General features: G+C 42.0%; 2 protein-coding genes across 2 annotated transcripts in view; both read left to right on the top strand.

The window, feature by feature from the left end:
* The window catches only part of abcg1 (ATP-binding cassette, sub-family G (WHITE), member 1), a 50351-nt gene extending 36121 nt beyond the window's left edge, over window positions 1-14230 (top strand). Inside the window, exons 7-15 of the mRNA XM_063205619.1 lie at window positions 2136-2259; window positions 3016-3130; window positions 3718-3893; window positions 4357-4458; window positions 5116-5284; window positions 5711-5811; window positions 7588-7746; window positions 10052-10170; window positions 11209-14230. Coding sequence (XP_063061689.1) covers window positions 2136-2259; window positions 3016-3130; window positions 3718-3893; window positions 4357-4458; window positions 5116-5284; window positions 5711-5811; window positions 7588-7746; window positions 10052-10170; window positions 11209-11437 — 1294 coding nt within the window. The 3' untranslated portion in view covers window positions 11438-14230. The remainder of the gene's footprint in view (window positions 1-2135; window positions 2260-3015; window positions 3131-3717; window positions 3894-4356; window positions 4459-5115; window positions 5285-5710; window positions 5812-7587; window positions 7747-10051; window positions 10171-11208) is intronic.
* A 1589-nt stretch (window positions 14231-15819) lies between these two features.
* Window positions 15820-27500, top strand: part of pgm2l1 (phosphoglucomutase 2-like 1) — a 24913-nt gene continuing 13232 nt past the window's right edge. Inside the window, exons 1-4 of the mRNA XM_063205620.1 lie at window positions 15820-16570; window positions 19712-19879; window positions 24862-24968; window positions 27114-27198. Coding sequence (XP_063061690.1) covers window positions 16472-16570; window positions 19712-19879; window positions 24862-24968; window positions 27114-27198 — 459 coding nt within the window. The 5' untranslated portion in view covers window positions 15820-16471. The remainder of the gene's footprint in view (window positions 16571-19711; window positions 19880-24861; window positions 24969-27113; window positions 27199-27500) is intronic.

The raw sequence follows: 27500 nt of genomic DNA, 5'->3' as shown, positions 1-27500 counted from the left end.
CAAAGGTCACATCTCTCCCCAACCTCCTCTGGTCAACTTCAAGTTCTATTGTATGTATGCTTAATAATAAAGGCAAGGCAAGGTAATGCAAGTTTATTTGTATAACACATTCCATACACAGGTGCAATTCAATGTGCTCCACAAAAAAATAAAAGTACAAAGAAAGGAAAAAGAAGAATTAGAGTCAAAGAAAAAGAGAGAGAGCTTTCACAGCTTGGTAGTTTATTTGATGCATTTAAGGATAAAAGCATTTTAAATGGAATAAATTGAAAGTGCAGCACTGCTGTTGCACTTCAATACTACATTATAACCCAGAATCAAACCAAATAGTGAAAACTGTTAAAGAGAGTCCTCACAATTTCAATATTCTACACCCATTCCCCCATTAGAATGGCCAGGATCTTGGAAAACGCTGAACAAAAAAGTGTTGCATCGTCAGGTACAAATAAGGGTAGTGTAGTCAATGCAACTGCATGTTGAAATGGCAGGAATTCTCCTTTAACTTTCTTGTCCATGGCCAAGGTGCAATTTCTTCTTTTCCCTCTCCACTCTTATTCTCTGCTCTGCTCTCTCCATCTTAATGTAATGTCAGTACAGACCACATTCTCACAGGGGAGCCACCCAGTTTCATGGGAAGCAGTGAATCGTTATATGTGAAAGGAGATTGAAGTAGACCTACAGTCAGGGCAGTAACAGGGATTTAGGTATTAACTCCATAGTCTTGGTTTATGTTTGATCTGTTTGGGTTTTATATGCAATCCCCTTGGGTCAGCTAAGAACATGTTTGTCCCCGAACTCTACTTTGATGTAAAACCACATTAAAGGACTTGTACAGATGATAAAATGCAAATTTGCTAGATACTAGCAAATATGTGTGTGTGTGTGTGTGTGTGTGTGTGTGTGTGTGTGTGTGTGTGTGTGTGTGTGTGTGTGTGTGTGTGTGTGTGTGTGTGTGTGTGTGTGTGTGTGTGTGTGTGTGTGTGTGTGCTGTGTGTGAGTGTTCCTCAGTTATTGCGGGTTCGAGTGTACACTGTATGTGCGATAGCGGATAAGGTTTAAAGATTTCAGTTTTTCTCACTCTCAAAACCGTTCGTCTTTCTCTTCATTACTCAGTTCATCCTTTCTCTTTAATCTCTGGCAGCTTTGCACTAGCAATACCGCTGTTCTCTCTTGCGGGCCCAAAGCACACATCACATTGCTCTCATAATCCCATCTCTGGATTACAAGAAACTGCCAAAACAGAGCTTGACCTTAGACGCCCAGTGATATTGATCTGTCTGTGTAGAGAACACAAAAGTCCCAACAAGTTCTTAAAATGCCATTGTAATGGGCATATTTCTCACAAAGTGCTCATTCTTTTCTTTCTTTTTTAAAGATATTTTTATGGGCTATTTGCCTTTATTTCAGATAGGACATTGAAGACAGACAGGAAGTGAATGTGGAGAGAGTGACGGGGTAGGGATGGGAAATGACCCTGGCCGGATTCAAACCCTGGGTGCAACCCTTGGGCATGCAAGCCCAAATGTGGGGGACTTAGTGTGCTGCGCCACAGCGCCCCCCGCCCATTCATTTCTATTGGCAGAAAAAAACACCCAGTCTTGTTCCTCAGCTCCTCAGTTAGACGTATATATGAGGTCTCTGATCCTCGATGCATACTTTGGACTTTGAAGCCCTTTTCCTTGGCCTAGCAATCGATTGCACTCCCAGATAGACAGATGCTGTAGTCTGCCGTCATGGTGTGGGTTCTCATCTTCCATTTCTACTGCTGTTCGAAAAAATATTTTTTAAGATCCTCAGCTATTCCTCTATACAAAGTGAAAGATTATGGGTTTCCTGTTTCGCAGAAGCTGTCTTGACTCTACCCCATAATCTGAAGCACTTTGTGTTGGTCGAGCGATCGATTCACACTCCCAGACAGACTGGTGCTACTGTAGTTTGGCATCATCATGGATCTCATCTTGTGGGCTCACCAGTTGTCTCCCCTCTTGTCTCCCTCTCTTGTCTCCCTCTCCTGTCTGTCTGTCTGTCTGTCTGTCTGTCTGTCTGTCTGTCTGTCTGTCTGTCTGTCTGTCTGTCTGTCTGTCTGTCTGTCTGTCTGTCTGTCTGTCTGTCTGTCCTATCTGTCCTCTCTGCAGTGGTCTGGACAGCTCCTCGTGTTTCCAAGTGCTCTCTTTGCTGAAGGCCCTGGCCCAGGGGGGCCGCACCGTCATCTGCACCATCCACCAGCCCAGTGCCAAACTCTTTGAGCTCTTCGACAAGGTGACTCAGAGCACTCGACAAAACATGTTTTTCTTTCCAATAGAGAAAAGGAGTAGCAGAGACACTCTATGACTTGACGAATTATTCAATGCATTCAGCAAGAATCTATTTTAACCTCCCATCAGCCTTGAGCCCAGCTGCTTGAGCTCTTTGATAAGATGACTTGTTAGAAAAACACATGACTCATAAGTTTCTCTGGTAACACTTTATTTTAGGGATACATCTATTAGCACTAATACATACAATGTTAATGCCTGCATAAGTAACTTGTAAGGTATGTACTAAGCAAACCCTAAGGCCTACTAGGTCCTTACTAAGGTTAAATTGGTAATAAATCCCTTATTGTGCATGAACAAGACATTTGCGAATACATGCCTAACAAATGTTTGATTTTGCTTTGTACATGCCTTACAAGTTACTTATACAGGTACATTGTATGTATTAGTGCTAATAGATGTATCCCTAAAATAAAGTGTTACCGTTTCTCCTTGTCGTCATTCTGGATCTAAGGTGACTAGTTGGCCAAACATACCATCAGGATTTTTTGGTGTCCAGAGTAGTTTCAATATTTGTTAGATTTGGTATGTTAGATTATATAGCACTCCTTCTCAACGCTCTCTGCTGCAGGCACAGTCTTATTATTATCCATTTTATCATGACACAACTGAAACTGATGTTCATGTTGCGTTCATGTTTGCGAGAGGCGTGTTGCATAGTGCAGCATGAACACTAATATGTATCTGTTCTGCTTTGCAGCTGTACGTTCTGAGCCAAGGCCAGTGCATCTACAAGGGAAGGGTCTCCAGCCTCGTGCCCTATCTCAGAGACCTTGGCCTCAACTGCCCTACGTACCACAACCCTGCAGACTTTGGTGAGTGGACTCTGTACAACAAAAGCAGTCAACGAAATAGGCTCATGATGTTATGTTTTTATTCCTTGTGCACAAATAAGGTAGAGCATTGCAGTGCTTCGTTATTCACACTTCACCTAAGTTCATTTTGTATTGTTTTTCAGAATTATGGATACTGTTTTTCTAAAATGATGTAATGATGAAAAAATGGTCACTGTCAATGTATTTGTTTTTAATTCTGTTAGTATAGTCAATGCAAACAGATCCTCTAGTTAGAGAGAGAGAGGAGTTGCGTCTGTGGGTATGCTTTAAGAAGCTTCAGGTGCTCATCGGTGTCCAGACTGAGAGATGTGTAGAGTGCAAAGAGAGGTTACAAGGCACTCTGAAGTAAAAGTTAAAAGTTCTTTATTTTTCTGAGAGGGACATCAAGCCGACGCGTTTCGGTTGCATGCGGTCCTGTGGTTACTTACAGAAGTGTCAGGTACTATAATAGGCAGTGCAGGAGTGCTGCTCAGAGGAGCACGCTGAAGAAGCCTCTCTTGAGGACACCCAACTCTAACCTCCTGCTCTCCTATTTCTGTATCTCTATTACTGTACCCTCCATTCAGTAATGGAGGTGGCCTCAGGCGAGTACGGGGACCAGACAGCCAGGCTGGTGAAGGCCGTGCAGGAGAGGAAGTGCGAGAAGGACTACAAGTCAGAGATGAACGGCATCAACGGCATGAACGGCATGAACGGAAACGGGCACCACAACCCATTCCTGTGGCACAGGACTTCAGATGAGGTATGTTTGAAAAAACTAATATTTCCAAATAATATTATACTGTACTTCTACTCTACTCTTTTCAATAATAAAAAGTGAATTCTACGGAGTTAATTCAACACTCAAAGAACAGGGCCAAGCAGGAAAGTGTGACATTCAAGTGTTGAGTTAACACTGAAAAAAATGACTGTGCACACGTCATTGATATTCACGTTTAAAATCTCATGACTTTTCCAAATGATGAAAAAGTTTCAACCTTTTGATGAAAAATCCTGGCATGAAACTGGTTTGTGTATACTCGCACATCATCTATCTGAAGATGCAAGTATGGACACAAAGACATAAAGCACATGGTACTGTAGGAGTATGAAGTACATGCACTGTAGCCTACTGTATCCACTTTGAGCACAATTAGGAAGACGGCTAATGTGAGAGACTTGGTTTCAAGACAATGTAATGTAATGAGGCCATCATTCTCCTGCAGGAATCGTCCTCTTCCGAGGGCTGTCACAGTTTCTCCGCCAGTTGCATGACGCAGTTCTGCATCCTCTTCAAGAGGACCTTCATCAGCATCTTGCGCGATTCGGTAAGTGACACTGCCACCGTCTGGACAGACGCGGTATTGCAAGAGCACGGAAGGCTGAAGTCACATGTGTACCCACCTCTACAACATTATGCAGTAAAAAGATAGAGAAACAGATAATGCAAGTCAACAGCGATTTGACAAACCTTTTCTGTTCCTTAAGGAGATGGAGACAAACAAGTAATTAGACTACCTGACTTAGTATTAATATGAAAATTGAATATATTGAGCTGATACAGACAGTAGGGAGAGAGCTGTGTTCGAATGGTTAGGGAAGTGCTCTCTGGATCATAGGGTTGCTAGACACATATCCCAGTAGGACGAAACACCACCGAAACACCCATATCCAATACCCACACATCCATGGCTGAAGTCTTGAAGGCACCTGCTGTATGCCTACATTGCTCTCGAGACCCTAAAATAGCTACCCAGTCCCTAAAATAACTGATGCCACTGGAAAATAGTATGAGGTCTGTGTAATGTAATGATAGACAGAGTGATTTGTTTCACATCTGTTTACTGTTTTCTTTCTTTCTTTCATTCTTTCTTTCTTTCTTTCTTTCTTTCTTTCTTTCTTTCTTTCTTTCTTTCTTTCTTTCTTTCTTTCTTTCTTTCTTTCTTTCTCTTTCTTTCTCTTTCTTTTTTTCTGTCTTTCCCCAGGTGTTGACGCACCTGAGGATCATGTCTCATATTGGGATCGGCGTGCTGATCGGGCTGCTGTACCTGGGCATCGGCAACGAGGCCAAGAAGGTCCTCAGCAACTCCGGCTTCCTCTTCTTCTCCATGCTCTTCCTCATGTTCGCCGCACTCATGCCCACCGTGCTCACCTGTGAGTAGACTGGAGCTCCCATTGCACCATCACAATCACAATCAGTTTTTCGAAGAAAAAAAAACACAATAATTAAAAAAATGTCTTCTTCATGTCATGCTTCTTCAAAATAGACAATCTGAGTATAAAGAATAACCAGTGCTAGTCTTAGCTTTGCTTTTACTTCTCAGAATCAGTTCAGCCAAACACATTTGTGCATACAAGGTGTTTGACTCGGATATACAGTATGCTAGATCTATTTACAACCAAGATAACAAAGATGAAAATACAATACAAGAGATTTTAAAAAGTACAAACAAAGCACACAGATCCACTGGTCATTTGCCCCCTCCATTTTATCCTTACCATCCGATGGCACACGGCACTCTTTCATGTTGTAAAATGCCATAATAGCAAACAAATGATCCTTTACCTTGTGCTTTGCAGTCCCTCTGGAGATGGGAGTATTTCTTCGGGAACACCTGAACTACTGGTACAGCCTGAAGGCCTACTACCTGGCCAAGACCATGGCTGATATTCCTTTTCAGGTAACAATGATTTTAAAGCTTACACATTGCTTCTGGGATGAAAAAAAATCCATCAGTAGGCCTATGTTACAGTAATACACTGAACATGTTGCCTGGCAAGCCATACTAAATGTGAGATTAAATGTGAATATTTAGTCTGGCCTGGATCAATGAGACGTCAGAAGATTTTTGATGGGAACAACCCATAGATTGTATGAAACAACCCATTGTTTTTCAAACTGTGTGTGCCTGTAGGCCAACGCTCTGACCAAATTTGCATCCAAAGATTCAAAACAAATCTCATGGTCGGCCAGTTTCAGGTCCTGGGGCATTGTCAGAGGTTAGACCCACTCGCAGGCAAAAATAATTTTAGCCGCTGGCGGGTGGGGCTAGTTTACTTGGCTACTGAACATGTACAATCCATCTCATTCTGTATGTACCTAACTGAAGGAACTACATTTTCCTATATTCAAAAATGAAAATGAGTGGCAAAAAAATAAGACATCGGAAATGTAATGAGAGCCCTGGTAACACAGGAGCTATTAAATATATTGCCGGAGGACCCAGATGGATTTATGTAGTAGTATGCTGCAGGTCAGAGTGTGAGCGACCTGATTAAGACCAAATCCCACGCTGTCGTTACTTAACAGTACTCTACTGGAATATTTCAACAAGTTTCACAATCCAAAAATAAAATGACGCAACTATACCTAAGATGAAATGAACAGGATATAGTTTTAAATTATATTACAGAAACAAACAATACTACATCACTCTAAATTGCATACTGGTGCTTACTGCATACTGGTGCTTTCTGCTAGTATGTGTATTAAATTTACAATATAGGCCTACCACTAAAAACAGAATACATTTTGGAAATGAATTTTTGTCAGTTTCTGACATTCATAAAATATGGATATATGATTAGAATGCTACTTTAAATGAGATGCCGCAATGCGCTTAGAGTTCGCATTAAGTATTGCTCGATGAAGGGGATATTTTATTTTTCATCGCACACAGTAGCATGCTGTACTTGATGACTGCTCAGTTTTATGTACATTATGTACATTAGAGAAGCTTATATAACATATCACTGCATAGTGTATTTAATGATTACTCAGCTGTTCCAGAACGCTGAGGTGAAGGTTGAATGTCCTCCCCTCTCTATGATAATCTCAATGGCATACATCGCTAAAAACCACTTGATGCCTACGTTGTCCTTCTCTGAAGGTTAATGTTGAATGACCTCTCCTTTACGTGACATTCACAACAGAATACTTCTGCATGTTGCACTTGACACAGCTACTTCACCTTCATTACATTTACATTAGTGTACACCTGATTCTTCTCTGAAGGTCTCGTGTTTGAGGTTGAATGTCCTCCCCTCTCAATGGCATACTTGTGCATAGTGTTCTTGATGTCTACGTATTTACAGTAGCCTCCATCAAGTTAAAGCTTAATATCTGTTCTCCTCTTAATATTTTCAATGGTATACTTCTGCATAATGCACTTGATTTCTTTCCAAGTACAAGACTACTGATCAAAAGTTTTAGAAACCCACACTTTCCCCCCAACATATGATCATAAAATGTTAATTATTAAAAAAGTCACTGCTGGCTGTTCAGTTCTTACCTTTGTACCATTTCAAGCTATTCATTGGAAATCTGCAACTTGAATTGTCGTAAAAAAGGAGTGTGGACTAAAACTGTTGACCGGTAGCGCACATCACATTTTCATTATATTCTTCAATGTAGTTGGTCTGGAGTTGAATGTTGAATGTCTCTTGTCCTCCACTAGGTGATTTTCCCGGTGGCGTACTGCTCCATAGTGTACTGGATGACGGCCCAGCCCTCGGACGCCGTCCGCTTCATCCTCTTCATCGCCCTGGGCACCCTCACCTCCCTGGTGGCCCAGTCCTTAGGGCTACTCATAGGAGCCGCGTCCACATCGTTACAGGTGAGGGGCTTTGTTGGTTACACTTTTGGTACTAAAAAAGTCAGAGAATGCGTGCACAGCAGTTGCACAGGTGCTGGACCAAACAAAAGCTCGCTGAAAAGAAAATATAGGTCCGCAACACCGTTCGGTGCTCCCAAACAAAGTTTGATGGCATGTTTCGGAGTCTGAAACCTTGTGCCATTAAACCTTGTCTGGGGCATCAAACAGTGTTGTGGATCTATATTTTCCTCTCTCTCAGTACACTTTGTATTAACCCATTAACACTGGGAGCAGCAAGTGTGCAACACAACCTCTAACTCTTAATGCAGAGCCTCTGTTATAACCTTATCGTCACCAAAATGATAATGACCAAGTCTTAATCGGTGACCTAAGACTCCTTGCAATGTCGTAGTAATGATGTTATGTTGTAGTTGAGTGTTTTCAGCAAAGAGTGAATAGGCCCGTTGACGGGCCCATCTACAGTAAGAGGCTACGACCGACTGCAGCCTTTATGCACATGTAGACCGACCTTAAACAGTGTTGACAAATCTGTTACATTTTTCTAGACCCTTAGGAACAGTTTAACAAAGTATGTAGTACCATATAATATTATGTACTTGCACTGGTTGGGATTAGGATTTGGGTTAGGAATGTACAGTGTACATAATATTATATGTTGATACACTAAAGAAACAAATTGTAAAATAACTTGTTACTGTTTTGCTTCCAAAGCTCTTTAAAGCGATGGTTCGGAGTAGAATCACCCTAATGCCATTTGAACCGTGACACCCATCCACCTTTACACCCGAAGTGTTTTCTGCCGCAGACTTACATCAACAGAGTTGCCGTGTTATTCGATGTTTATTCCGTAGCTTGACTCAAGCGCATATGGATACTGGGCACCGTCTCCAAACTTTCCCCACAAAAATAACATGTCATTACACCAAACTTCTGCAGTAGCACAAATATGGTCTGTACTCACGAAACGAAGCATTTGGAAGTTTGGAAATAGTCCAGGAGTTTAGTATTATCAACACAAGCTGAATAGCTTCTCTGCTGCTAAAGCTGTGCCAACGTTACTTCCGTCATATGAGACAAGCCCGTAAAAGTCTTCAACAAACTTCCAGACGAGAGTGTTAAAAAAGTTTTCACTGAATTGTGATTAAGGCTTATATTTTCAAGGCAATACTTAAAAGATATTTCAAATCTTACCTACTATCAATTAGACAAGGATTTTCGTTATCAATACTGATGCTGAATTCACTTTTCATTGTGCATATTATGAGCTTCGTTGAGGACTCTTACATGCTTGTCTTAGATGACGGAAGTAACGTTGGCGCAGCTTTAGCAGCAGATAGCTATTCGGCTTGTGTTGATAATAATAAACTCCTGGACTATTTCCAAACTTCCAAATGCTTCGTTTCGTGAGTACAGACCATATTTGTGCTACTGCAGAAGTTTGGTGTCATGACATGTTATTTTTGTGGGGAAAGTTTGGAGACGGTGCCCAGTATCCATATGCGCTTGAGTCAAGCTAACCGGAATAAACATCGAATAACACGGCAACTCTGTTGATGTAAGCCTGCGGCAGAAAACACTTCGGGTGTAAAGGTGGATGGGTGTCACGGTTCAAATGGCATTAGGGTGATTCTACTCCGAACCATCGCTTTAAGTTGCTGACAAGATACATTACATCAGCTCCAGACATTTATTTTTTGTAAAAGCTCGATAGCTTTAGCTCAGATGTAATATCAGTCAGGCACTGACTCAGCTGCCCCTGACACTGTGCAGTGTTGCCAGATTGGGTGGTTTCCCGTCCAATTGGGCTGCTTAGGATGGCCGTCTGCGGGTAAAAATGGCACTTAACAGATAAAAAATGGCTATAGAAATCAATAGAATTGGCGGAATTTAGTGCTTCTAGGCGGGTTTTATGGATTTTTTGGGCTGGAAATCATCCGCCTCATCAGGCAACCCTGACACTATGTGGGTTGCAATGAGTCGCTGTTGTGGGAAGCTGATACTGCGTAGACAGAAAAGAAAGTAGTGATATGGCTGAGGCAGGAAATGTTTATATTTAAAATGGCTGATTCTGTTGTTTTTGTCTGGAATGTTTGTGTGTGTGTGTGAGTGAGTGAGTGTGTGTGTGTGTGTGTGTGTGTGTGTGTGTGTGTGTGTGTGTGTGTGTGTGTGTGTGTGTGTGTGTGTGTGTGTGTGTGTGTGTGTGTGTGTGTGCGTGCGTGCGTGCGTGCATGCGTGCGTGTGTGTGTGTGTGTGTGTGTGTGTGCGTGCATGTGTGTGTGTCTGTGTGTGACTCTCTCTACTCCAGGTGGCGACGTTTGTAGGTCCGGTAACAGCAATTCCGGTGCTGTTGTTCTCTGGCTTCTTCGTCAGCTTTGACACAATACCCAAATACCTGCAGTGGATCTCATACGTGTCATACGTCAGGTAAGGCACATGGTCACACACAAACTTTTTGCTTGCAATAGTGTCCTCCAGTATTTTGTTTTAAATTTGAAAGGATGGCCCTGCCGTGGCCTAACGGTAGGGCACTGGGTTACTACGCCAGCGTCCCGGGTTCGATTCCGGCCTGGGTCATTTGCCGATCCCTCCCCGTCGCTCTCTCCCCACTCATTTCCTGTCACTCCTTCGTTGACCAGTCAAGAATAGAGGCTAAAAGCCCTAAAAAATATATTAATTTTAATATTTAAAAAAAAGAAAAATGAAAGAATGCTTATAGTTGCCGAATAACATTATTACACTTACAATGAATGAAAATTTGAATTTAGGACATATAAAAGCAGATATGGAAATCCTTGACACAAAAAATAAAATTAATTCTGCATTTTTCTTTGATGCAGTTTGAGAATATTTTGATCCTAAACATCTGAGGAATTGTCAGACAGTTAATGGTCAGATGAGCTAATTTATTGGAATTGTCTGTGTGAAGTACAGAGGGGAGAAAAAATCCATGATAAGGACTTTACTTTCTGAGACATCTACAGTCCCTCTGTTTAGGGTTCTATTTTTTCATCAGCAATCCAAATGGGTCCATCTAGTGTACATCTGTTTCATCTCATTGTGAAATGTGAGCTTTCCAAATCCATGATCAGGATTTTATTTTCAAAGACGTCTACCTCTGTTTAGGAATCTATTTTCATCAGAAATCCAAATGGGTCCATGTACTGTAAATCGGTCTCATGTTATTGCGAAATATGACCTTTACAAATCCATGATAAGGATTTTACTTTCTTTGATGTCTTCCCCGGGTGCAGATTTTATTCTTTATCAGAAACCCAAATAGGTCCATCTAAATCTGTCATCTTATTGTGAAATGTGAGCTTTGCAAATCAATGATAAGGCTTTTACTTTTCAAATTGTCTACCTCTGCTTAGGACATTCTTTATCTGAAACCCAAATTGGACCATCTAAATCTGCCTCATCTTGTGAAATGTGAACTTAACAACCACCCCGTCTGTCCTGCAGGTATGGCTTCGAGGGGGTGATCTTGTCCATCTACGGCCTGGATCGGGAGGACCTCCACTGCGACGAGGGCGAGACCTGCCACTTCCAGAAGTCGGCGGCCATCTTGAAGGAGCTGGACGTGGAGGACGCCAAGCTCTACCTGGACTTCATCGTGCTGGGCATCTTCTTCTTCTCCCTACGCCTCATCGCCTACTTCGTCCTGCGCTACAAGATCCACTCGGAGAGATAAAGAGGGACGAGGAGGAGGAGGCGTTCTTGTGTATAGAGGAGGAAACGGACAATAAGTGGACATGTGTGGTGGACATGAGAGGGATGGGTGGTGGTGGTGCAGAGGATGGGGGGGGGGATAAAAGCACAAGGAGACCCACCCTCCGTTAACTAACTACTAGCATGGCCTCATCATAACCCCCTATACGTCCCACTCAGAAACCAAACACAAAACACACACATGCACGTCTCTACACACACAAACACAACACGCACATCCACTGCATAATATGAGCCTGAAATTTAGGCAACAACACACAGAGACCTCAGTGGGGGGGCGCTTCATGTGCACAAAGTCTGCTTGTGGTTCGTGGCGAAGGAAGGGGAAAGGCAGGTGGCCTGAAGCACATAAAGATCACGGCAGGCCCACTGGGCACATTGGTCTTTATGAAGGTGACACAAACCTGCGATGAGAATCTTCTGCTGTGCCACTGTCGGAAGGGATCGCCCAGTGGAAAGACTATGCACTTTTCATCGAAACCCTGCTTCTCCAAAATAAGGGATTAAAGGGGAGGGATATGGGTTTTGTATGTACAACATGATAGGATTTTCTCTTTATCTTGAATGCCAGATAAGATAACTAGGTTCGAGCTGTGTGTCAATGGTCTTATGTTCGGACAAGGTGCTCAAAGAGTGCGGTACAGTAGGACCACAGAAAGGGAGGAGCTGGACTCTTCTCGGTCAAATGACTAAGAGTTTTAGGAATAATATTAGTGGTGACAAAAACCCAAAATCACACTTGTCGTGGCTGCACAAAGGAACATAAAATCAGAACCAAATCAACCATGAAGAGTGAAATTGAAAGGGATTGAGTGTATGTACATATACAGTATATGGCATGGTTGTTAGGAGATCATGGAATAGAACACAGCTTTAAATCCTTACCAAAACGTTACAGCATCTGACATGAGCGATGCGGAGCGGTGAATGTATAAACAAAATAAAAACATGCTGCCATCGGATGAAAAAAAAGTCACTTACTAACTAAAAATATATACCATGAAAGAAAACTACTTAGGAATGCAATTTGTATGTTTCTTTTTCTTGTTTTGTTTTCTAAAATAGGTCAAATGGCATATCGGTTGACGGTGTGTCACATTCACTTGAAAAAGGATCTTTGAATCGATTTGAACCCAAGAGCTTTGGTTCATCACCACACATGAAACCGGTCCAAGATGTTAAGCTTTTGTTTTGGTTGGTCTCCTGATATGGCAGCTTGCCCACATTCATAAGTTTGATTCTGTTTACTTTTAGCCAATATTACGTTGGTGAGGCTTGTAAACCTCACAAGTATTAAAACATATCAATTGAGATGGAAAACACACAATACAGCTGAATCAATGGAAATTTCAGTAATGTACAAATTAAAAAACATAGCGACCCATTGGGTGTTTGGGTGACTTTTTGGTCAAAAAATATGACTTGAAACTTATTTCAACAGTGGACTACCACTGCGGGCAGTAAATACTTTCTTTTTTATTATATATATATATATATATATATATATATATCTTTGTAAAATGTCTATGGTCCACACTGCCTTTTTGTCCTGTGGTGTTCCATGGATTACAGGCAAACTGTCAGTCCATACAGAAGATCCTGATGTGATGTCTAAATTTCAATTACGTTCAACTCACGGCATCCTGTGAATTGATTTTTAAATTATTACTTTGGATTTCATTTCGGCAATGTTCGAACCTTATGAATAAATTATTTAATGCTCACCGACAATTCTACTCATTAAAGTCCGTTCCGTATCTTAGCCTCTCATGAGGTAGTTTTATTTGGAATTCTTCATGTTTATTGGTGGACAACTGAAGTGCACCCTGTGTCGGTTGGTGTGTTGGTGACGGGCCACTCTAATGGCTTTAAAGTTGACTAGTTCTGTGCAGACTACTCCAGGGGATCATGAGGAAAACAACATATTATATACAACGTTAAGCAAGCATCAATGCAAATGTTTAGTGTGCTTATGCTGACTTGTGTTTTTTATATATGTATGTATGTGTGTGTGTTACCATTTTACCAGAGGCTGTCTCTGCTGTACTACCCATCTAGGTCCCCAGAACTTTTATGTGCAATGTTGTCTCAATTTGAAGCTGTATTTACAGTGTTATGAGTACTCCTTTGATATATTCTTTACTGTGGACCTCCATGTAAAATAAAGACCTAAATGGCATGTACAGTACTTTTATTTGTAAAGGCACCCTTGGGTAGATGGGCTTAATCCAGAACTCACAAAGGATCATTTAAGGATATGTGGCATTACCATTTTTTTAAAAAATCATTCTTGATTTTTCTTCTATAGTTTCCCCTTCTTGTTCAACATTTTATCCCACTGGTGAACTGTATAGGATGCTGCATTTTATTGTCATTTGGTTTTCAGGTGATTAAAACTGGGATTCATAGATTCTGTATATTTTATGTATGCTAAATATGTGATGTTATTTCTTGGTAGATTAATTAATAAATATATGATATTTTCCAAAGGTGTTGTCGTATTACATAGCACACCACTCGTGATAACACCTGTCCTGCACATTCACTTAACTGTCAAAAAAAAAACCACTAACGAATGTATCAATGACACCTGCAATGATATCAATATCTGTGTATTCATATGCTGGGAATGATGGTAAATACCAAACGCTGACATGGGAAGAATGCCCCTCTAGTGGTATTTTCCACTGGAAAACTTGTTGAAAATTTTTTACATAGATGAGTTTCCAAGACTGGATAACATGTTTGATCAAAAAACAACAGAAGTGCATTGAGATGATACAATCAAATTTTCAATCATATTTTGTATCTGAAGGAGAAACTGTGCTTCAGTTGAGCAATATAGTTTCTCCTCTTTGAAATTCTAAATGCAATCGCACACAGTTACGGAATAAATACAGAATAAATGTAATGAAATGATTGACATTAATTTGAAAAAGGAAATAAACATACATGTCATGATAGGAAAAAACACAGTGTATTTTACATTATTATAGTTGTAATTCATAAGATACAGTGTCAATTAAACTGACCTGTCCATTGTGATTCAAAGAAAAAGATCGGCCTACTCTGAGTGCAAAATATTTAATGCAGCATCATACCAATTTTATTTATATTATGGTGTTGTATAGCCTATCTGATCTATCATCCAGGCACAGTGTGTGCCTCTTAACAAATGTGTGTGTATGATTTCAATTTTGATAGGCCTACCTACGTATACTTCAGCAATGTAATGGTCTAACTTCAATTGTTTTCAAAGTGTCTACCCCCTTTGAGCAGTTGACTTAAGATTTCTAGATTTGGGAACTTGTATGTAGTCTACAAATTAAATTACTGGTAAGTATAATTAGTTGTGCCTTTGAAGAGGAGGGAAGTACATATCCTCTAATGATTCCAACAGAGAATCGTGATATTCTGAGTACCACATGTTATAGCCTACAATTGAGATGCAGAACCTTTAATTTTACACTAAACTATCAAAAACAAAGTGAATAGGCTACTTCCCGCCTAACCAACAGGTTTTGCCATGTCAAATGATAACTTCCTATGGAAACGGGTCAGCCAGGCCCACTTTCTAGGCCAGGGATGTCAAACTCTAGCCTGACAGGCCAGATCATTCATTTTGAATTACGGTACTTAGCAATTCACAAATGTTATGATTATGCTTCTCCGGGGAAAGTTTGCAAAGACAACCAGACGGCGAGCAAAATAAGGCCAATAAGTGAACGCACTTGAGCTCATAATAACATACGTCATGAACATAAACTTTCAGCTCATTTCAAACCAGAGATGAACTCATTCCCCCCACGCAAGCCCTCCAGAGCATCAAGGATCCAGAGCAATTTTTTGATCCAGACCAAAAATGACTAATTGATGTGGTTTGGTAAAACCAGGCAAACTCAGGCCCGGGGGCCAAATCTGGCCAGCAGAGCAATTTTATTCGGCCCGCAAGATAATTTTAAATGTGTAATTAAGTTGGCCCACAAACACCATTTATGAATATGCTCAAGAAATTTGGTGTGTCACAAGGAAATGAATGGCCCCAGGGCCACAGGCCAATGAAACAGCTCACACTAATTATGCAACACAATATGGCACATTTGAACTGCCATAGGCTATATGATGTGAAAGAGTGTATGTAATGTAAGTGGACACAGGCACAATTTTATTTATTTAATTTTTCGTTCGTTTAAATACCGTTATTGCTACTTCGTTCCAGATTTCGATTTTGGCCATCAGTTTCTTTGACACCACTGCGAGCTAGTAGTTTTAAGTCTTTTAATTAATAGAACTGCATTTCCCACGATGCAATTCGATTTCTACACAAGTTCAGGCGACGAGTGCGCAGGCTGACACCCCCTTCTTCCCAAAACAGCAACCAGTTACTTTTTCCACAGTTTTTTTTTTGCTAAGGTTCTGTAATGTAGGTCGTCGTGCTGCAACTAAGCGGTTAAAAAGTTTAAAGGAATGGAGAATTTCTCATAGCCTGCCTATGCTAATAGTCATAGCTTTCTGAAGGCAGCAGCTATGTTTACAAGCGCGTGGCTAGCTAGCAAGCGTGCGGTCGGTCGTGATGAGTAGAAGCGAGTGCGTGACCAGTCACCACGTTTCGTAGATGGCTTGTTGTGGTTGACTGGGAGGGATGTGTTCGCATTCACTGTGCTCATCACCGGGAAACCACAATGAGTTTTTAAACCGTACCAGCTGAACGAACTTCGGAAAGAGAGAACTAGGGCATCACATCCGCACAGAAACGGAGCGCAGCCCAGGTCCGATGACTTCATTACAGCGTGCAGTGAACAGGGTGGCTTGTCACGTTAGTTCACTCCTTGACAACTAGAACTAGCTACTGCTGCTGACCCACTTGGCAAATGGGATTGAATGGCTTAGTCTGTGCATCTGCCTTTTAATTTTCTGGCTATTGGTCGTGCAAACGAGCAAGCTAACGTGGACTACGGAAGTGACCAGGACGTTTTGTGCGAGAAATTTTGTCATCATGGGAGATAACGGAGACGTGAACGCTAACCAAAATTGCCATGCTACCGGAGACCCTCAGCTGGATAAAGCCATTTACCAGTGGATCAACTGGGACCGGGTGAGTTCTGGAGCAATACCCTCCATATTAACAACCATGTACATTGCACAAAAAATGAGCGAGAGAGAAAACGAGAGCATGGTAGTAGTTGTGTAGGCCTACCCATTGACTTACTTCGAATCTGTTGGAGCCACAAAGTATCCAATTGTTGCCAAGCTTGTTAACTTGAACTAGGGTCAACATAAACCTCCAAAACATGAAAAGCCTTTATATTTTATGCCATAGCGGCACGTTGCCCTCCGTGTTGAATTTTGAGCATGATCATACTAAAACCATGAAACAGATTATAGGGTCTTTAAAATCTCCCATCCTTAAATCACCTATAATCTGTGGCACAGGGACTCGCGTGATGAGGCAAACCTGAGGTCCTTGCCTCAGTCTGATGACTCATAAAGTGAGCGTGAAGATGCTCAGTCAACATCAGGTCGACTCATCCAAGAGAATTGTTGCAAGTGGAGGTGCAGTGTGTGTCACAAAAACATTAATTGGAAAGTAGCATTTACTCAAGTTATGTAATTGAGTAGCTTCCATGAGTACTTGGAAGTCGTAGAAGTCGTTTTTGAAATGAGCACTAGCTCTATTACTTGTACCTCAGTACATTTTGGCCCAAGTACATTATCAATTACTGGAACTGAGTAGCCTACTAAGTGAAAAAAGACTGATAGAGAGACCAAATTAAATCCCCAAAACAATATGCCAGAAATCAAAGATCATGCAGAATTGGACACAGCATTTCCACTGTTGTATTTCTTGTATTTGCCCCACATCTTCGATCAATGTAGTGGATGATGACTGGTGCCAAGCAATAGATAAAGGTCATAGACGACAATATTCAAGAAAAAGAAACATTGAATTCTCGAAATGAAAGCTAAGGAAGAGTAACTAAGTACTACATTTTAAATGTAGATTTTTTTTTTACTTTCACTGGAGTAGATTTTTAGATAGGTACTTTTACTTGAATGGATTTTTTTTTTTAAATCGATGTATTGTTGACATCCCTTGTAGTAACCATTTGTGCTGTGATTACCTCAAGATGTACAGCTTTTATGGATCCAATTAAACTGATTAAATGCTGATGTAATGTCTGTTCCAGTAATTTTATGACCTAATTCAACAATGGAATGAGGACTCTTGACTCTTGAAGAGTGGTTTGATTCATCAGCACCGCCAGTCCAGTTCTACATTTTAGGTCAGGCTTGACTGGGTCAGTGCACTACACCAGTCAATATACTGGTGATGACTTAACCATGCCATTGCTCCTGAGTGGGTGAAACGCCAGGTGTCATTTTGGTGCTGACTCAGAGACTAAGGTTGGTAAATGCAGTCAGACGTGTTATCTTGAGATTCGATAATCTGGTGAAATCAGGAATCTGGAAATGTGTTAGGAAAATTATAACTCAAACATGTCAGCTCACATCACATCTGCTCTGAAATGAATCTTTTAGAATGATCCGCTTTAGTTTAAGGTCCGTGCTGTTTTTTTATTAGGATCTGATAATATTTTTGTAATGTTTTATGGATTTTGATTATGAAAAGATAATTGTAAAAATGCAGAGAAAAATTACAATATCACCAATAGTAAGATAATGTCACATTACACCAACTTTGCTTTTTAAGGCGCACTGTGTAATATTTTTTTGTAGTTTATTTCCAGAATTCATGCTGCCCATTCATTAATGTTACCTTTTTCATGAATACTTAACACCACCATCAAATTCGAACTATTAATGATAAAAATGCCTAATGGATCATGTCACCAAAACATTTTTGGTGAAACCTTTTCATTAGCTGTTGAATAAACAGCACTTTGTAATAGACTAGTCGCTGACAGCATAGCTCTGCCTAGATCTTCCTCACCAGTGTCTCGTCCCTGTGGAGGCAGCAAAAGGCCATGATTCTGGCTGACCCCCCTCTAGTTAAATGTCACGTGTGCACACCAGAAAATCTGAACTAGCAGTCATCACTTGGTGCAGCCTGCAAGCCAAGCCTACAAGCTTATGATTCGTACAGATCTCAAAAGTCACAACAAGATTACACCTCAGGTGTCCCATTGCACTTAAAGAATGTAAATATGCAAAGGGAAGGGAAGTGAAACAGAAAGGGCATTTCACTCACTGAAGTTGTGGTGAAATATGCCCATCCACGATGTGTGGCAAGTTATGAGGACTGTGGGTAGATTGAAATGTGTTATTTAGCCCAAGGTTACTTATAACTTTTTTCTTGATATCCTCAATTTGTCTCACGTGTATCCCAGCATGCATTCCTGCAACCACACACCACAGGAAGTTGTCTCACTAATCGTGTGGTGTGAATCACTCGCATCGATATTAATGTTATGCAATTAGAGTTGGCAGGAGCGTTGTTGTGGTGTTGGTTTGCCAACTTGCACAGGTCCCGGGATTACTTCTTAATCCAACTGCCAACAAAAGATAATATCCCAAACATCTTTATTTGTGCAGTGATGGTGCACTGAGTTTGTTGCCTGGGTGAGTTTTAATGTTGCGTCCCTCAGCAGCTGAAGCTCATTCTTGTCATCATCCTGGCTACATGTCGAAAGAAATCTCGATGTCCCATCCCTGCAAGGTCTAACCTATCAATTTATCTTTTTTTGCTTTCTTGCCTTTATTTCTGACAGTACAGTGGAGGAAAGACAGGAAAATAATGGGGGGAGAGAGAGAGCGAGAGAGACGGGGAAGATTGGCAAATGACCCGGGTCGGAAGCATAGTAACCCAGTGCCCTACCGTTAGGCCACGGCAGGGCCAATTTAATCTTTTTTTGCTTGTTTGGTCTTCTGAGTGAATATGTGGAAAAGCTCAAGACACAACAGTATTATTCAAGGCCATGTTCCAAAAAAAACACCATCAGAAATCTGTTTGTTCCCAAGGTCCCAAAACAATCCCACACTTCCGCTTAGTGTTAATGTTGGAAAAAGAACAGAGGTTGGGCTACATCAAAATGTATTCCTTTCTTTCTTTCTTTCTTTCTTTCTTTCTTTCTTTCTTTCTTTCTTTCTTTCTTTCTTTCTTTCTTTCTTGCCTTCTTTCTTTCTTGCCTTCTTTCTTTTGTTCTTTCTTCCTTTTATGTATTTATGGAAAAAACATTTATGCACGAATTCTGTTTTCTTCCTCATCCTGCTGCAGAACCCCCTGACGCGTGGCCAGATTGAGTCTCTGGCGCGGGAGCGTGATGTGGTGGAGCTGCGGAAGCGCCTGTGCTCCAGGATGGCGTTCGGCACGGCAGGCCTCAGGGCCGCCATGGGGGCCGGCTTCTCACGCATCAACGACCTCACTGTCATCCAGTCCACACAGGTGACCCCCCCCCCTTTGATGTGGAGGAACAGACATGCAGACGCACGCACGCATGCACACACGCACGCACGCACGCACGCACGCACGCACGCACGCACGCACGCACGCACAAAATACACAAACACTGGCATTGATGCTTTTCTGTTGCTCAGCCAGTATGTTTTTGTGTCTGGTATCTCTCTCTGATATCTCTCTCTTTCTCTCTCTCTCTCTCTCTCCCTCTCTTTTACGTACACATGCCTGCTTGTGCATTTAAACACTTCCTCTTGTACTCTATGCGTGGACAAGCTCTCCACAATGAATTGCATTATTGCAACACCCATGATGGCAAAACAAGGCATTATATGGCAGGGGCGTCATTAGGTTGCGCAAAGATCCGGGGCTGTAGCCCAGCAAAAAAAAAGAGAAAAAAAATGGTGTGGAGCGGCAGTCTAGTCGAGGGAGCGAAGCGACCGAGAGGGGGGTTGGTGCGGAAGGGGGGTTCCCCCCTTCCGTTTTGCGGAGTTTTTGGAAATTTAAGGTCAAATTGCGCCATTCTAGTCGTACACAAAGGGGAAAATGTACTTTTGACACCATAGTCTTAATTGGCAGTTTTCCCATCTTTACATTTGACAGTGTAGGCTACTTTCATTAAGGACCTTGCCGTTCTTTTCTTGATTTGGCCCAATGTCGCCAGCTTAGTCACCCTCATTGGGTTTACTACTTTTTTGGATAAATGTAGGCCTAGTGTTGGCGTCACGATTACTTTGGTGCAAATAAAAAGAGACCGCATTTAATAGTGCGACAGTACCGAGTAGCCTACTGGATATTGTGAGAGAATTAGCATAGTGATAGTGAAAAAACCATGCCTTACGTTATTAGCATATTTACAGTAACACACATGACATGTAAGCTCGGCTATGCTGTCTCAAAACAGTGCAGTCAAGCACAGTCAGTCGCAATGCGAGGCACTAACCACGGGTTTTGCTCTCTGCATGACAGTATATGATGCACAAAATTATGATTAAAAACTGAACATTTCCATGCGCAACATCCATACGGGTCTGCATAGAACTACTCGTTCGCCAAACTCTCAAAACAAGCGACAGACACGCACATGCGCGCACACACACACATTGGAGACAGGAGAGGAGGAGCGCTAGCTGACAGACCATGGACCATAATCTCCCAAAAATGTCTTGCGCAAGCAAATCATACACCCGACTTTCCACACCTTTGGTTCTATCGACATTTCATGCGCGAGCTCACTGCCTCCATCAGGCCGATATCAAAACACAAGGTGCAATCGAACTCGCACATCGCTCATTACGAGGCAAACACACACACACAAACATACACGCGCGCGCACACAGGGAGATAGGAGACTAGAGCAAGAAAGCCAGCTGATTGACCATACCCAGTCCAAAAATATCATGGGGGCTATCATAATCCAACAGACAATAATGTCTTCATATGTCATTTTTGCAGCCCAAATAATTCAAATATGCCGTAATTTTGAATTTCTAGTTGAAGTAGCTTGTAATGTTAGTTCACATTTTCCACATGGTTGTACCTTGCCGTTTCTATTGGAGGTAGCTTGCCTACGTGGTGGAGCTAAATGTTAGCTCACTATGTTAGCAAATTACGAGTAGTTCTATCAGTCTTTGGAGCTTGCCCAAAACTACACAAACATGCAGATAGCCAACAACACAAGCGAATTACACACATCACATTACACGTGGTATAACTAAATCACGCTGCCTGCCCACTATGAATTCAGGAAAGGTGTGTCTCTGTTCGAAAGGGGGTGTTAGCTTGGTGACATATAACGGGTGCTTCGAAGTGAAGTCTAGTTACAACTAGAGCTTGACTGAAGACAAGTAGAAAAACATGACAACAACAGACACCAGTGCTTCGGCGAGCACATCAGGAAAAAAAAAACAGATTTCATACCTTACGCTGTCCTGTTACTTGAAGATGGAGCCCAAATATCCATTTAGATTCGGCAAATATCCATTTTGATAGATACAGCTAGATATAGTGTGATTGAATAGTGGATGCTAAAATGAGGAAAATGTCAACATTGTGACCTATGGCTGCTAAAAAAAAACCCTGAATGATCTAAGAATGAAAGGAAGTGGAATCCCTATATTCCAGAAGTCATTGAGTTATCGAGATATTAAACATTCCAGATTTTTTTTTTCATAAACAACGAGCCCGCCTAGCTCTGTTCAAGCCAGCATAGAACTGACACCTGATTGGTTGACAGCAGCATGACATCACTACAACGAGGCTAGATCTACTAACAAGGTGGATAGCGGCTTCGGTTGGAAAGTTGTTATTTGTACAGTTCCATATTACATATCATCGTGTCAGAATCGTGCGGTCTGTGCTGGTTACAAAGTTGCATAATGACAGGAGCGGTATCACTGCTCAAAGTGTGGTCCACGGAGCTCTCCTCTACTATTTCTTATTCTTAATCATATTATTATTATTATACATATTTTATTTATGTCAATCCAGTCCAGAGAGATTCGGGGCTAATCCCCGGAGATCCGGGGCTGTAGCCCCGAATGCCCAGGTCTCTCGACGCGCCTGTTATATGGTGCATGTCGCCTCTAGAAGTTATGCTCTCCTCCACATGTTTGGCAGATGGGGAGTTCCGCTGCCCAGAATATACTCCTCCACCAAATTACAGGCCTATTGTAGGCCAGTTTATATACTAGTGGAAAATGCAAAATCCTGAAGACCTTTTGAAGTGGTAGGTTTAAAGATTTGTTTTTCAGGAAGTCTTTGCAGCGTTCAGCAATGCAGTAAATATGGCACTCATCTTACTAAACCTCTGAGCCAATTATATTACTTATCATATTATTTTTTAAAGATTTTTTTTTTAAGTACATGGCAACTCAAGGGAGCACGTCTTATCGATTAGATCTTGAAAGTTTCCTCTGGAAAGATTTCACTTCTGTCATGTGCTCTGTGTGAAGCTTAGTACAGTGAGAATTTGGCAGTACTTGCCAAAAGTCCTACACAATACATACTTCATACAAAGTAACTAATTCAATTCAATGCAACATATTCTTGCAGAGGTTTAGCTTTTTCTGCTGGCACACTGCCATTAGTCATTTACATGTTGAAAGACTGTACTTGCACTTTTGTATTTGACACTTTGACACTTGATGTCTTCATCTTTGCACTTTTGTAGTGCCTGTGAGTAAACAATGCAGAGTGACGTCATCAGAAGGGCATTGATTAGGAGAAGTAAGACTTGCAAGTCCAATCACCACCGCGTCTTCGTCTTGCTGTCGCAGAAAATGATACTTCTGCTTTTGAGGGCCATCTTCAAGCAGAGCTGAGTGTGCAATGCATAGTTTATGTTCGGTTAGCCTAACCCGTGACCGGGTCCGTCACAACGTGTTTACACTTCCATGGGCTGTAAATGGCCCGCTGGTTGCTTAGCCTACTTCACAGGCAGCAACACATTTACAGTAATCCAATAACGGCCATGTTTTCTGACCCCCTGTCACCAGACCACATAGTTCTTTATTAAAGCCTCTTTAGAGGTCTTTGGTCTGGTGGGGTTGTGGGAGGCAGCGTTCTCGGCCAGCCTGAAGTCGTTTGGTCACTGTTTCCATTACCTGCACGCAGAAATGAGGACAGCCTAGTGCTGTTACGTAAATGAGCTGACATGGTCCAGATCTGTGACTGTGTGTGGATGGTATAAGTATATTTGTGCACACAAGTTCCCACAACACATTTTACTCATTCCATAATTAAACGTCTTGGTAGTGATGTTGCATATTTGAGGTCAAGGCTAACGCCTTCTGAAGCTTGAAAGATTAAGGCCTTTTGAATCTTGAGAGCTGGAGGAGAAGTTGCTTGTTTCACGCCTTGATCTGAATGGAAGGACATATTTGTTCATATTTATTGAGACTTATCTGAAGGAGGAATCCATATGTATCCATAGTTAGGATTCTAGACTGTACTCGTGTTTGTAAATGAGTACTTTCAGGTGGGAGGGAGCACTTGAGATGAATTGCAAAGCTGAGCACGATTGGCCCCAAAATTGGCCAGACAAAGGGTAGACAAATGCCAAAGGAGTCCAAATATTGACTGCTTTGTGTTCGAATACTAACAAACCTTAACTAAGTGTGCTGTCTTACCTCTCTGTCCTACGTAAATTTCATGTACTGTACATATAGAAAGAGACTGTAAGAAATTCAGAAGGCGTGACTAAGTCGCCTTTATATTGTGTGCCTTGTGTGCAGTGGTGTAGTCTACTTTTTTGTGGTGGGTATACTGTATATTTGAGCATTTTTGAGGTGGGTATACTGTATATATTTCTGCTATTCTAAATAATGGAACAATCAATTTTAAGTGGGTATACTGCGTATACCTGCGTTCTACGTAGACTGCACCACTGCTTGTGTGACCGTCCAGGGGTGTGTTTCTCGACAGTGTTGTTGCTAACCAAGTTAGCCACTTACTTGGTTGCTAGGCGGTTTTCCTTTTTGTGATCTGACACCGGAGGAAGACCTTGCAGGTCGAAACGTTCCAAGTTTTTCATTAAATCACGAAAAGGGAGCTTTTGTGGTGTGCTGTGAGCTTTTTTTGTGATCAACAGCTTTTACTGAGCAGAGTGATAAAACATTAAAACTATGTACAGAAGGGATAGTGAGCTCATAGAATAACAACAATAACAAAAATGATTTTAAAAAAGAAAAGATGTAGTAAATAACTCATGACCACAAATCAAAATACGGACACCAACAACATTTCAGACAGTTCTTTCACTGCAGTGCCCCAGAGGAAATGGTAAACAGAAACTAGGTGTTTTGGGGCATTATGTGTGGATGGCATTGCAATTTTCCATTAGGCAATCTAGATGCTAACTGGTTAGCAACGATACTGTCGAGAAATCCACCCAATGACAAATTTCCTCCCAGACTAAATAAAGAAATGTTTATCCTTATCCTTATCTTGATCTTGTTTCCCAACTGCAGGGTATGTACAAGTACCTCTCCAAGGTTTTCCCTGACTTTGGGAGCAGGGGACTGGTGATTGGCTACGACACACGAGCACAGGAGGCCAGTGGCTGCACCAGCGAACGGTAACACACACACACACACACACACACACACACACACACACACACACACACACACACACACACACACACACACACACACACACACACACACACACACACACACACACACACACACACACACAGTGCAGCCACACGGGGATTAATTATACAGAGATGACAGGAAGTTCCCATGGTGCATATTCACACACACGCACACGCACACGCACACGCACACGCACACACACACACACACACACACACACACACACACACACACACACACACACACACACACACACACACACACACACACACACACACACACACACATACACAGCTCCACTCCCAAAGCAGTCTCTCGACTCCTCTGCATGTCCCTCTTCACAGCTGCAGCTCGGCTCCTGGTGATCTGCCCTCTACTGTATCCCTAAGGATCCGCAGCGTAGATTCTTACCCTCTAACCTTTTACATCGCGCCACAGGAGAAGCCAGACTAGGAGGGGAGGGGGGTGTGTCTTTCCATGGCTGTGTGTGTGTGTGCACGCCTGTGTGCGAGCCTGTGTGTGCGTGTGTGTGCGCGCGCGCACGTGTGTGCACTCATGCACGCGCAAAAGAAAGAGACTACACATGAGTGCGCTTGCATGTACTGTCGATGTAGTGTGGCGAGTTAATGCTTTTTAGGCTTGCATGTTGCGTCATACCTGCAGCATGTTTTATTTAGGGCCGTGCAGTGCACTGTGTGTTACTGTAAGATATACAGTAAGATTGCTGACTCGCATTCCCTCTCTCTCTCCCTCCCACTTGACTTGGCATGTGCACAGCAACAGTACAGTCGGTCTGCTGCAGCTGGCTGTGTCAAATTCTCTCCCACAGCACAATGTGTAGCACTCGAAATACTATCAGTGATTGAGTGCATTTACTAGTATCACCACCTGTGTGTGTGAGAGCGTGTGTGTGTGTTATTACTGTGTGTGTTTGTGTGTGTGTGCGTGTGCGCGACGTGGTATGGCATGCCTGGCATAGCGCCAGTTTAGCCAAGCGTGTGCCGATAGGTGTGTGCAGTCGTCCGTTATGATCCCCTCCTCCACCACAGCCCAGCCCCTCCCCTCACCCACACCAGAGAGAGTAGAGAGAGAGAGATTCCATTGGCCCATTGTTTCCTGGTTCTATTATGGCCCCCCTTAGGCAGACCTAGGCAGACCTAAGGACTGTTCTATTCATTGTAGGAGCATTATGACACGCCCCTTTAGGCAGACCGGAACCTGGTCGCGTTAGGTGCCCATAGAAACCTATTATGTTGGCATATCTCTATAGAATATCTCTGCCCACACCCACCCGAACACCACAGCCCAGCCCAGCCCCTCCCCTCACCCACACCCACCCGAACAGGACATCCCTGCCATGGATCGTTCTCCATGCCTGGGCCTGGCCTCACATGGGCTGCATTTGGGAATTACTGGCATTCCACCCATAGCATCTGGTGGAGAAATTCCAAATCTGACTCAACAGAAAGGGACACTGGGATGGGTGTGTGTGTTTGTTGTGTTTGGGGCGCAACCTAGCATTGTGTTTTCTCAGAGTACTTACTGATGTGTATTCGGTCATTTCCTTCATGGTATTGAAAGCATCCTGCATCATTACATAATCGGTCCATCTTCACATTAACATCAGTTAACATGACTCATGTACTGACAAGTGAATTGAAGACTGACTATGAATGAATGAATGAATGAATGAATGAATGAACAGGCCTGCATAATTCCCTTCACCCATTTTAGCCTGATGCTGCTTATACGTTGTTTGACCTTTGGCACTTCGAGCGACATAAAAGCTGCATTCAGGTTCTTAAGATTTGAGTTTTTTTGTTTTAAAATGTGGGCATGTTAGCTTAATGTGGGCTTAATGAACAGATTCTAATGCAAAATGAGGATACTAGCTTTTAAATGCAACTTGTTTTATGTGCTTTATTTTAATAGGCAGATAACATCTTTTCCCAAAAATGGCATAGGCATTCAGTAGGTGTTTTTTGCAGGTACCTTAGGCTAAAATGGCTTAAACCTCGCTCTAGCTGCAAATGTGCATGACTGATACAGGGTGTATAATTGTGTGATTTTTTGTGTGTATTTGATTTGATTTTTGTTCCCTTTTTCCTTTGTTTTGTTTTCAGACTTGCAAGGTTGACTGCAGCTGTTATGCTTTGTAAAGATATCCCCGTTTATCTCTTTTCTACATATGTGCCTACCCCCTATGTGGTAAGCTGCCATGTCTAGCACCACTATGTCACGCCACTGACTAAATCCACTTGACATAAACACTATTTCTTTAAAATTATTACCAGTATTCGAGTGTTATTTCTGAATGACTCAGTAATCCATAAAGTGAACAGTCTCACAGTCGCCTAAAACACACACACACACTTGTGATGATTTAAGTGCTTTTAAAGTCCATTCACCTCTAATAGTTTGTACACTTGTGGTTTTTTTAATCAATGGGTTTATAGAGTACATGTAGTGGCAATACAGACAGTTGGATGTTTGTAACTTTTTTTAAAGCC

Source organism: Engraulis encrasicolus, chromosome 8 (genome assembly GCF_034702125.1).
Source record: "Engraulis encrasicolus isolate BLACKSEA-1 chromosome 8, IST_EnEncr_1.0, whole genome shotgun sequence".
In the NCBI taxonomy this organism is placed as follows: Eukaryota; Metazoa; Chordata; class Actinopteri; order Clupeiformes; family Engraulidae; genus Engraulis; species Engraulis encrasicolus.
The sequence above is the reverse complement of the archived record's forward strand: the minus strand, read 5'-3'. Positions and strand labels throughout refer to the sequence as shown.